The 12,681-nt window shown below is 37.9% G+C and overlaps 1 protein-coding gene across 4 annotated transcripts in view; it reads right to left on the reverse strand.

The window, feature by feature from the left end:
* The window catches only part of unc5b (unc-5 netrin receptor B), a 124,137-nt gene that overhangs the window by 11,950 nt on the left and 99,506 nt on the right, over positions 1 to 12,681 (reverse strand). For all 4 annotated transcript variants that reach the window (XM_057847825.1, XM_057847824.1, XM_057847822.1 and 1 more), the window contains 3 exons: positions 8,068 to 8,155; positions 7,728 to 7,902; positions 7,401 to 7,640 (listed from right to left, as the gene is read on the reverse strand). In XM_057847825.1, the coding sequence (XP_057703808.1) occupies positions 7,401 to 7,640; positions 7,728 to 7,902; positions 8,068 to 8,155 (503 nt within the window). The remainder of the gene's footprint in view (positions 1 to 7,400; positions 7,641 to 7,727; positions 7,903 to 8,067; positions 8,156 to 12,681) is intronic.

Consider the following 12,681-nt stretch of genomic DNA (forward strand, 5'->3'; position numbering starts at 1 on the left):
CCAGCATTTATTTTGTGTGGATTTGAACATTACATGTACCTGCACATATGAGATAAAGAGCTAGATAGAGATAGTGAGATACAGTAGATAGAGATATAGAGAGACAGATCGATAGATAGATAGATAGATAGATAGATAGATAGATAGATAGATAGATAGATAGATAGATAGATAGATAGATAGATAGATGTAAATAGATATATATAGACAGATACAATGTATCACAAAAGTGAGTACACCTCTTGCATTTCTGCAGATATATAAGTATATCTTTTCATGGGACAACACTGACAAAATGGCACTGTGACACAATGAAAAGTAGTCTGTGTGAAGCTTATATAATAGAGTTAATTTATTTTCCCCTCAAAATAACTCAAAATATAGCCATTAATATCTAAACCCCTGGCAACAAAAGTGAGTACACCCTATGAAAAAATGTACATCCCTTTATGTCCAATTTGAGTACTGCTTGTCATTTTCCCTCCAAAATATCATGTGATTCGTGACAGGAGTGCTGTCAGCATTCCTGCAGAGACTGAAAAGGTGTGTGTGTGTGGGGGGGGGGGGGTCAGCCTGCTAGTGCTCAGACCATACGCCACATTCTACATCAAATTGGTGTGCATGGCTATCACCCCAGGAAGATGCCTCTTCTGAAGACAGGACACAACAAAGCTCGCAAACAGTTTGCAACAAACAAACATGTCAACAAAGCACATGGATTACTGGAACCATGTCCTATGATCTGATGAGACGGGTGGGCTTTCTTGTGTCCCGTCTTCAGAAGAGGCTTCCTCCTGGGGTGACGGCCATGCACACCAATTTGATGTAGAGTGCGGCGTATGGTCTGAGCACTAACAGGCTGACCCCCCACCTCTTCAATCTCTGCAGCAATGCTGACAGCACTCCTGTAACGAGTCACATGCTATTTTGGAGGGAAAATGACAAGCAGTACTCAATTTGGACATTTAGGGATGTACGTTTTTTCATAGGGGTGTACTCACTTATGTTGCCAGGGGTTTAGATATTAATAGCTATATTTTGAGTTATTTTGAGGGGAAAATAAATTAACTATATTATATAAGCTGCACACAGACTACTTTTTATTGTGTCAAGGTGTCATTTTGTCAGTATTGTCCCATGAAATGATATACTTAAATATCTGCAGAAATGCTAGGGGTGTACTCACTTTTGTGATACACTGTATATCGATAGATACACTGTAGATAGAGAGATAGATAAAGATATAGATATAGAGATGGATACACAGAGATTAATATAATGATATTTAGAGAAAGATACATAGATAGACAGAGATATATAGATAGAGATAAAGATAGATATAGGATAAGGTCGATAGATGTACTGTAGATAGATATAGAGATAAATTTACATAGATATAGAGATATATAGATAAATAGATAGATATACTGTAGATAGATAGATAGATAGATAGATAGATAGATAGATAGATAGATAGATAGATGTAGAGATGGATGCATAGAGAGAGATGATAAAGATATAGATAGATATAGAGATGGATACATAGAGATATACTAGTATAGACAGATAGATAGATGAATAGATAAAGATATAGATGTAGCTAGATATAGAGATGGATACATAGAGATAAAGATTTATAGATAGATAGATAGATAGATAAAGATGTAGATAGATATAGAGATGGATACATAGAGATAAATAGATCGATAGAGATAAAGATATCTAGATAGATAGCTAGATAGCTAGATAGCTAGATAGATAGACAGATATATATAGAGAGATATAAAGATAGATTGAATTAAAGATAGAGATACATAGAGATAGAGAGATATAGTGATAGATAGATCGATCGATCGATAGATACTGTAGATAGATATAGAGATGGATACAGAGATAAATATAGAGATATAAAGAGATATAGATAGATATATAGACAAATTTCGAGATAGATATAGAGATGGATAGATGGAGATATATAGATAGATTTAAATAGAGAGATATAGATATAAATAGATAAAGAGATAGCGATATAAAGATAGAAATATATATATATATATATATATATATATATATATATAGAGAGAGAGAGAGAGAGAGAGAGAGAGAGAGAGAGAGAGAGAGAGAGAGAGAGAGAGAGAGAGATGGATACATAGAGGTAGATATAGAGATATAGATAGATATATCGCAATAGAGATGGAGAAATCTAGGGAGAGACATAGATACAGTATATAGAGAGATATACTGTAGATAGAGAAATAGATTTTACTGTCCAATAGGGAAATTCAGTTTCAGTCTGTCATCACCAACATTAATACACAGTCACATCAATTCATAATAGACAACATTTAAGATTGACAAGAAGAACACTCAGGAAACTAGCCCCCACAGGATTATCGTGGGAGGTTATTGAGTGCTGAGATGGCACATGGGACAAAGCTTTTTCTAAAGCGAGCCCTTCTCCATCTCAGGGTGAGACCAGAGGGCAGCGGTGTGAAGTGTGAGGTAAGTCGTTGGGTCATTGGTTATTGATTAGACTGATTGATTTGTTATTAATATAACAAGATGTGCATTACTGTTTGTAGCTACTTGTGGTTTAGAAATTCTTAATCTTACTAATAGCTAATTATAATAGTTTCACATTTTGTCCATATTTCGTAGCTATGGCAATGAAAACATTGCATGTAATAGTGTTAAAGGAATACTGTCAAAAATTTGTTTGTAAAGGCACAATTTTTGATGAACTAATAATTCATAAATTAAGCTCAACTACGTTATTAGTGAATAGGGCTTTTTTAATGTATTATGTTGATGAGACATCTAGGTAAAGTCATCTAAAGGAAGGGTCTCAAACTTGCAGCACAGTTGCTAATTATGTCCCGTGGGGCAGTATTTTACAGACCTGTTACTTGACATCTATGGCTACGTCTACACTAGGACGGATAATGGCCTTAAACGTTCAAATTATCATACTATACGGCATATCGGCTACACTGATGTACCTTTTGTGCGGATTTTTTTATTACATGAGCTAGAGAGCCAGCTATTTTGTTAAACGCCGGATTCCTGGTCTCGTGTATAAATCTGAGCCAACGAAAGTGACGCCATCGCCATTTTTTGTGTGGCATTATGGCATCGTAAAGAACGGAGGCGAATGGTACAGACGCGGCTTTCCTGCTCCTCTTTTTACAACTGAAAGAGCTTATAAATTTTACGCTGAATATGTCCGGAGAAGACATTGAAAAATGCCAAAAAATGATATGCGTCCGGTTAAGAGGTGACCCGCGCGGATGATGACATCACACATGAGGCTGCTCCTTTTTGCAGACGTCCCTTGCAGAACCGTGGCGTTTATAAACGCACCTTTAACGTAGTGCGGAAGGTATAAATATTGCCTGAATTACAAGGCAAAAAAATTATCCATCAGAATGTAGCCTTAGTATTTGTGTGGCCCGCGTGGCATTGGCCTAGCATTTTTTGTTTTAATTTTTTAAATCACTTATATCATTAAATAGCACAGCAGAGACAAGTTATCTAAAGTGAATTAGTGACAGTCGCTTGATTGAAACTAGTGATGCACAATAATACATTTTTCAACCAATAACCGATAATTTCCTCCTTGTTCCGACCAATAACCGATAATGTCAAGCCGATAATTCTATTTAAAGATTTATGTAAAATTTTAAAGTATACACAAGAGAAAACATTACCGTGCAAAAATATAATTTATTGCTCTTTTTTTCAACATCAAATGTGAGCAAGTAGTAAATTCGAACATCTAAATAAACACAGATTGTCTGACATTGTGTTCTGGTAAACTTTTGGCAACAATTACTTCCAGAGTAAATACCTAAGTTGCACAAGAATGGCTTTAAAAGTAAGCCAACAACTAACATATAACATTACTACAAATCACACCTCCTTAAAACTAGTTAAAGTCCCTTGTTTTCAGTGCAAATCTCTTGGAAGTGAAAAGATCTCCCAGCGCTTCAAATACATTTCACTCAGATTTCTTGAAGAAAAATAGCTAGCTGAAAATAAGTTTAACAGCCTTATTTTAAGCAATAAATTATTATACTTAATCCTAAAAAAACTTGTCAGACATGTTCTACATTCAAGGATAGGTATGGTTCAAAATTTTATTTGAAAGATATTTTTTCTTGATTTAGGTGAAAAATGACCAATTTTTTTAGATGCATGGGTAAGAACAAATGGCAATATTTACTTCAAGTAAATAGAATAAATCTGGCACATTCATCTGTTAACTAGTCTTTAACACGCGAAACAAGATGGGGAAAATTATTTGACTAGATTCAAGAAGAATGATCTGATTAAGATGTCTTAAATTCACAGCGTACTGATCGCATTACTGACTGGCTGACTTCTTTGTGAGTGTGGTTTGGTCACGGTGCATGTTGAAATTATCATCTAACCACTGTGCCGTCGGATTAAGCATGCTTACTTGACATCACTTGTCCAAATGTCCGTGGTGAAACTGATGTGATCGGCATGTTTTTCACAAAGAACTGTGGTCGTATGAACTGCGTTATTTTTTTATCCAGGGCTTGGGCTCTCTGGTCACTTCGGTAAAAAAACCACCCTGGCCGGCTCGCCGCGGCGTATTCGGGGCCTGACTCTGCTCTGGAAGGAGGCGCGGGCATCGCGTCTCGCATGCCGTGGGAGAACGCTCAAGAAACCAGGGTGTTCGCCGGAGGTCCCGCCGCTGGGGAACCGGGCTCAGCCTGCCTGCCCGCCCCGCCTAGGGTGAGACGGCGGCGGCTGGCTCCGTCGGAAGACGGCTACTTGTAAACTATTGGTCTTGTGCCAGTGTTTAGCCTTAGATGGAGTTTACCAACCACTTTGGGCTGCATTCCCAAACAATCCGACTTCAGGAAGGCTGCAGTGTCTGTCCATCGTCACAAGCCCCGTAGCTTAGCTTAGTTTATGTGTGTTAGTGGTGTTGAATGAGGACGCTTTCTTTCCGCCTCGTGGAACTTCTGCATTGCATATTTGCGGATGGCAAGAGCGTGTTTTACACACGGAAAAATCAACCCATGCTAGTGTCAGAGCTGCCATGATATCGCCTCAACCATGTTGTGTAACGCCGCCTCCTCTATGACGCCATACTCCTTAACCCCTCCTCCCTCAGGGGCTTCAGAGAGAGGAGGGGTTGAGGAGGCAGCGATGCAGAAGTGGACAAAACTACTTAGGTTGCGCACATTTGGAGGCTAAATCAAGTATATAAATATCGGATTGCATTATCGGTTGAATTTTTTTTTTTATCTGGACGTCAAAATTGCTAATATTGGCTGATAATTATGAGCAGTGTTGGGAATAACGCTGTTAAAAATTACGGCGTTTCATAACGGCGTTATTCTTTAGTAACGGGGTAACCCAACTAATTATTTTTTCCGCTGTTACAACGCCGTTACCGTTCCTGACGATCAAAAGCGGTGCATTACTTACTCTGAATAAATTGAAGAAACTACCAGCCGTAGCGAGTCTACTCTGCTCTGTTTATTTGTCATCCAAGACTTGGGGTGCGTTCAGGTTCGAGAATAGCGCACGTACTTCTTATGACTCCAGGCTGTTTGTCCCTGCTCATTCAATTAGACATTACTTTCCAAAGCTTGCCAACGTTTCTGTGTTTGCTACACCTGAATGCTAGCCTCGTTCCCATCCCCCACTGTCAGCCAGCAAGAATGCTGCTTCCATCTTGAGGACGTCAGACGCTTTGAGGGTGACGGGAGGAGTAGGGGTACGAGGCTACCTAAATGCACCCCCTGGATAGATTCGATGGAAGTGATTGTGATTGGCTGAGGGTTAGAGTCATGTGTCATGGTAAGCCAATCAGAGCCGGTGTTTTCACACACAAACCGGAACAGCGGGTGCACCAAACACACGCACGCAAAAGAGATGCAGAGGGATATGATGGCAGAGCATTCAGAGGAAAATTTGTCCTTCACGAGGTGGAGATATAAACACTATTTCAAGTTGGTTGAAATTAAAGGAAATAACGTGCATGTACAGTGTAATTTATGTCCCGGGGCAAAGCTTATGTTGACATCTGTGATGAAAATACTTGAAGTACAGTAGCATATGTCTACTTGAGCAGTTGTCTGACTAGAGATTGTGATTTATGCTACAGAGTGAAACTCACTTTATATTGTTTTACTATTGACTTTTGTTAACAAAATACTTGAAGTACAGTAGGCTATGTCTACTTGACCAGTTGTCTCAGGTTGTGGGAGTTAGATTTAATAATTTAAACTCACTTTATATTGTTTACTGCTGATTGTTATTTTATTACATTTTTTATTGTTTATTGTTTATTTTTGTTGCACTTCTAAATCTGTTGCTGGTGAGGTGCAATAAATATTAGAAGGTTCTATAACACAACTACCTATCTGTTCTCTATTCAACTGACTCGAATACTGCTCAGAAAAATTCAAATTATTTGACATACTACAACTTGTTTTTAAAGTAACGGAAATAGTTACTTTCCCTGGTAACTAGTTACTTTTACTATAGAGTAATTCAGTTACTAACTCAGTTACCTTTTTGAAGAAGAAGTGAGTAACTATAACTAATTACTTTTTTAAAGTAACGTGCCCAACACTGATTATGAGTAACCGATGTTATCGTGCATCTTTAATTGAAACATAGTTCCAAACTGACACGAGGTGGAAGGAAAAATATATCCTGCCACCCAATTGTGTAAAATTAACATTTTTTGTTGTGGAATACTTGATGCTCTCAATCAGACAACTAACCCTAAACCTAGCACCATCTTTTGAAGGTGTGTTTTCTAGCCTATAATAATTTTATAGTCAGCCACCACTGCTTCTAAAACCTCTGACATTATGAAAACTGTCTTTATGTGACCAGCAGTGCACTAGTTAGGTTTCATCGTGAAGGCAATTACCGTTTAATGCTGCACCAGATAGTTGGAAATCGCTTCAAAAACCGTCAAAGAAGAAAAGAGCCATGAAGGATAGATTTCTTTGTACTTTTGGAATGTGTTGCACAATTTTGGGATTTTCAAACAGGTATTTCTTTTGTAGCTAAGGGCTTTAAAATGTGGCATTTAACAGATGCCTGGTTAAATATTTTGTATTCTTCAAGGTAAGGGTGGGATGAAGGTCACGAGTGAAGGTGGAACTGAAGTTCTTGATGATGGTCAGGAATGAAGGTGGAACTGAAGTTCTTCAAAGGCTGCTAAAAATGTAGAATTTTCTAAAAAATGTGTTTATTTGACACATCTGAAAAGGATATTTTCCAAAAATGAGAGACTGAGGGGGATGTTGCATACCAGTCAGTGTGTGCCATTGATCAATACGGATGGTGAGAAAAAGGAAAATAGAAACTCAAAAGATCTCAAGAAAAGAGATGCCCTCTCCCACCTTGAGTGCGTGAGGCGTGTCGTGGATGCAGTAAACGCGGAGGCTGTAGTCCAGGGAGAGGCAGGGTGCTCTGGGTGCAAACAGAGCCAACTGAAGGCGCTTGCAGGCCGGTTGCGGAGGGCACGACTGACCCACCAGGCCATACGTGCCCAGCTGCTCCATGAGAACGTGACAACACTCCTCCTCCAACTGCAGATAGCACGGAGAAGACAAACTTTCCTCTCCCACTGTCAGCACCTCCTGGGGGAGATAAAAGGAGCAAAGTGAGTCTCAACAAAAGAGTCCAACAGAGACTAGTGTCTCATTTCCTACATGAAGCAGCCTTACCTCCCATGCTCCCTGGTGAGTCTGTGTCTTGAGTGTGAGTGTCCAGTCAGGTGTTGGCGTGTCTAGCTGGGCACAGTGGGGCAAGGTGAGGACAACGGGACGATTGAGCAGCAAAGCAGATGGACCACAGCTCACTGCGGGGCTTAGCACAGTCTGACTGCCCTCAGAGGGCAACCTGTGAACGTCACACGTCAGGTCGATTTAAAAGCTGCCAAAACATCTCGCTCAACTTGAAAGAGAACAAGAACATGAGTCATAACACAATATTTCCTGCTGAAGTGAGATTAGAGCGCATTGTGACACATGCCTCGCGAATAAAGATGAGATCGTGGACACTTACGTCGTTTTGTCCCATTTGCTGATAATGAGGTACATCTCGTAGAACTTTCCCTGGGGGATGGTTCCGGGCGGAACCAGCAGACTCACACCTAATGGAGAAAGGGATTCTTGGTCACCAGTAGGTTTGGGCATCGTTTGAAATTGAACGATTCCGATTTCACGTTTCGATTCCGGTTCCGAACGATTTTCGATTCAGATTCTTTTAAGAGGCAGGGTCAAAAAAAAAAAAAAAAAAAAAAAAAAAAAAAAATGCAGGGTCCAAAAATTGCATAGTCTATATTAAAGTCTTAACTTCTCGATGATTTTTTAAATTAAATGAATTTCTCACAGGGCTAGTTTGAACTTCTATATATAAAAATTAGGGCTGTCAAACAATTAAAATTTTTAATCGAGTTAATCACAGCTTAAAAATTAATTATCGTAATTAATCACAGTTCAAACCATCTAAAAAATATGCCATATTTTTCTGTAAATTATTGTTGGAATGGAAAGATAAGACAAAAGACGGATATATATACAGTCAACATACTGTACATAAGTACTGTATTTGTTTATTATAACAATAAATCAACAAGATGGCATTAACATTGTTAACATTCTGTTAAAGCGATCCATTGATAGAAAGACTTGTTCTTAAAAGATAAATGTTAGTACAAGTTATAGAAATTTTATATTAAAACCCCTCTTAATGTTTACGTTTTAATAAAATTTGTAAAATTTTTAAGCAAAAAATAAACTAGTAGCTCGCCATTGTTGATGTCAATAATTACACAATGCTTATGGATGGTGCTGAAACCCATAAGAGCAGTCGCACCCAAGCGCCAGCAGAGGACGACAAAACACAAAAAAACACAACAAGTAACAAATGGACATGACACTGTCATTTTAATCTGTTTGAGCGGAGCATGTGTGTTAATTGCGTCAAATATTTTAACATGATTAGGTAAAAAAATTAATTACCGCCAGTTAACGCGATAATTTTGACAGCCCAGATAAAAATCAGTCTTTAAACTCGAGCAATTTTTTCCACTGGCGGTCAGGGCATCAAAACAAGGAATCAAAATTTAAAAATTCGAACGATTCCGGGAGCATCTGAGTGTTAGAACCGGTTCCCATCAATACTCGATGCCCAACCCTAGTCACCAGTGTTGTTTTCGTCAACAATGATGATAACGAAAATATTTCGTCAACAAACAATTTTTTCGTGATGATGACATTACTATAACAAGCTAAAAACGTGGCTTGGGAGACTAGAATATCACCAGACAAACGCCTGTTTTCGTCTGATGAGACGACAATGAGACGATCATGCGACATAGTTTCGTATGTTCACAATGCGTGATATTTTCATATTGTACGTGGAGTACGTCAGCTTGCATCTTAGCAGTGTTTGGGTGGTGTTACTCATTTGAGATGTGCTACGCCTCTCCTTCACTCTCCCCACCGGAGTTAGGGTTGCTTGTTTGGAAACACAGATTTGTTTTCCTATCTTGTTGACAAGAGTGTACATTCAATGCTGGTTTAGCCTTTATTGGTCTGTGCTGAGTGATCAGGTGCCAAATGTAACTCCTAGCGTGAGTATAGCATTTGCGTTAGCATTACCTTCAGAATAGCGACTGTCCTTTTAATACACTGGCCCGGCTAAAACAGAGCCACTTGGCTTTTCTGGTCAATAAGTTGGCGAAATGTTATGTTTGGTAAATGAGCAATTACTGGAGAATACTGATTTCTTCTGGCTAGACACTATGAATAGACAAAAAAAAATCCCAGACCTCCCAGTGTTAAACGCTTCGACATTTTTTTGCATACAGTTCGTGGCTTCCGGGTGGGTTTAACTGAAAACGATGTACTGCTTTTCCTGCTGAGTGTGTACTGTATTATCATCACCAAGTTGGCGTTGTCCTTGTAGACGCTACAATATGTGCTCGTCTGTCTATGTTCATTTGAAATTGTTGGAAACCTTTATTTTTGTACAAAAAATTTTGGATTTTAAAGGCGAAAACATTATGAGTAACTGTCGACGGAAACTAGATGAAATTTGTATGAGATTTTGTCGACTAAAACTAAACGAAAACAAACACATTATGAAATGACTAAATTTTGACTAAGACTAATAAGTATTTTCGTCCAAAAGACTAAGACTAAAACAAAAATTAAAAGGGCTGCCAAAAATAACGCGGTTGGTCACTTTACTTACTTACACTTTAAAAACCCTTATATCAATCCTTTTGAAATACTCTAGTCAGCCAACATAGCACATAGTGGAAGATATATACAAACTCTCAAAAGAAAACACGACAAAAATATTTAACAGTGACGAAAGGGGAAAGGAAAGTCTATCAAGAAAACATGATGAGGCGCATTTGACGTTGCCTTCACTGTGACTAGGCGTCAGACCAGGCAAGACTGGATTGTTTATAATGTCTTAGGAGCACATGTTGTTACACAAAAATCACGTTGACAGCATATTGTAAATCACTTGAGTTTTTGTACAAAAAATGCTAAGTTCACAGTAGGAGTGGGAACCTCTTGGTACCTCACGATACGATACGGTTTGCGATACAAAGCTCACGATAACGATGATCTGACAATACGGCGATACAACGATTATCGATACATTTGTCAGGAAATCATTTTAGGATATTCTAAAAACAACTAATACACGGAAAAACAAGCTTCTGCGGTGAATTGGAACTAGTTTATCACTAGTAGACGTTCAATCCATTTGAAGTGGGAGGGATGGCAGCAAATGAACATTCGTTCATTCGCTGCCATCCCTCCCAGTTCAAATGGATTGGACGTCTATGGCCTTCAGTAGCAGCCAATGCCAGGCAATGAGGTAATTTTGTGCCATTTTAGGTCATTTTCCTGTTGTTTTGGGGGTATTTTATGGGTCACTTCCTGTTCATTTTGTGTTACAGAACAGGAAGTGACCTGGGAATCACCCAAATGAATAGGCAGTGACTCAAACTCAACAGGAAATGACCTGTAAATGCCCTAAAATGAACAGCAAGTGACCTATAAATGCCCTGAAAATCTGACAGAATGACTGTGAATGCTCTGGTTTCGAGCACCGTCAAGGCAGCCTTAGAGTTAACTGAGACACAATTATGGTGGAAGATTTTGGTAGAAATTTGTTGGTTCCTTTTTTATTTTTTTATTTTTATTTTTTTAACAAGTTTGTATTTATTGTGTATGTTAATAAAATTTAAGTTATGTTCAAATATTGCAATTTAAATTTGCTAATAAAATACAGATTTGAGATGGATTGGATGTCTAGCAGTGTCAATGGGAGCCAATGAGGTAATAGATTGATATTGTTAAATTTCTAGTAAACAGTATATCGTAGTTTCCAATGGTTTTAAATGATTCATTTCATCTCATTAATTTTTTAAAGTTGTCGTTGTTGCCTTTTCATGATTAAAATGGCAAGAGTCGTATCATCTAGTCTTAATCAGGAAGTCACCCACCTGTTGTGCACTGCAAAAACACACGTCCTTGAAATTAGTTCCTGAAGTCCCTTGTTTTCCATGTAAATCTACTAGAAATAAGTGAAATTATCTGCCAGTCCTTTAAATAAATTTTACTCACCTAGATTTCTTGAAATAAGAAATAGTTATGCTTTCATTAATCTGAAAAAGCATAACAAATACTTATTTAAGCAATAAATTAGTATATTTAATCTTAAAAAAGCTTTGAAATGTCATACATGTTCTTAATTCAATATTAGATATTGTTGAAAACATTATTTGGAAGCATTTTTTTCTTGACTTAGAACAAATAGTAATATTTACTTAAAGTGGAATAATGTGGCGCGTTAATCTGTTAACTAGTCTTTAAAACAAGATGGAGAAAATTATTTGACTAGATTCAAGAAAAATAAACGGATTAAGACGTTATAAATTTGCAGTGTCGTGCAGATCCATAGTCTGTCTAATAACGTCATAGTTGATAAATGCATTACGTACCAATTTTACATTTTGAGAGTTTGATGTATTGCTTGATGGTACTTTAATGGTAGACAGCATCTTCCCCACACTCATTACTTTGTTCGTTTAGATAATCAGTAACACCTAGCGGTTTTGAAAATGAATCCTCTGAACTGGTTTCATCAAAAAATACAAAATCTGGCGGACAAGTCTCTGATCATCAGATGATACTGAACAGGAAGTTTTCCCCTTTCCATAGAAACAACTATTCTGGGCGTCTTCCAGCACTCCTTAAACTGTGACATGGGAATTTGTCCAAATAAGCCCCACTGGGAACCAACTTATATTGACAGACGGGCAGCACTAAATTTTAAAAGTTTTAAAAGTATACCGTACACATTTTTGCCTTATTAACGCATTTATTGCCATTGACAGCAACAGATGTCAAATCCATTTAAACTGTAATGCCTGGCATTGAATGACCATGTTTTAGTACCACTGACGGCAAAAGACATTTTGACTTCGAGGCACTGTTGTGTTTGGCAGCCTTTTTAGTATTTGTCTTAGTCTTTTGAATGAAAATACTTATTAGTCTTAGTCTTATTTTAGTCGTTTCAAAATGTGTTTGTCTTCATCTAGTTTTAGTCGACAAAATCCTCATACAAATTTCATCTAGTTTTAGTTGA

Source organism: Corythoichthys intestinalis, chromosome 10 (genome assembly GCF_030265065.1).
Source record: "Corythoichthys intestinalis isolate RoL2023-P3 chromosome 10, ASM3026506v1, whole genome shotgun sequence".
In the NCBI taxonomy this organism is placed as follows: domain Eukaryota; kingdom Metazoa; phylum Chordata; class Actinopteri; order Syngnathiformes; family Syngnathidae; genus Corythoichthys; species Corythoichthys intestinalis.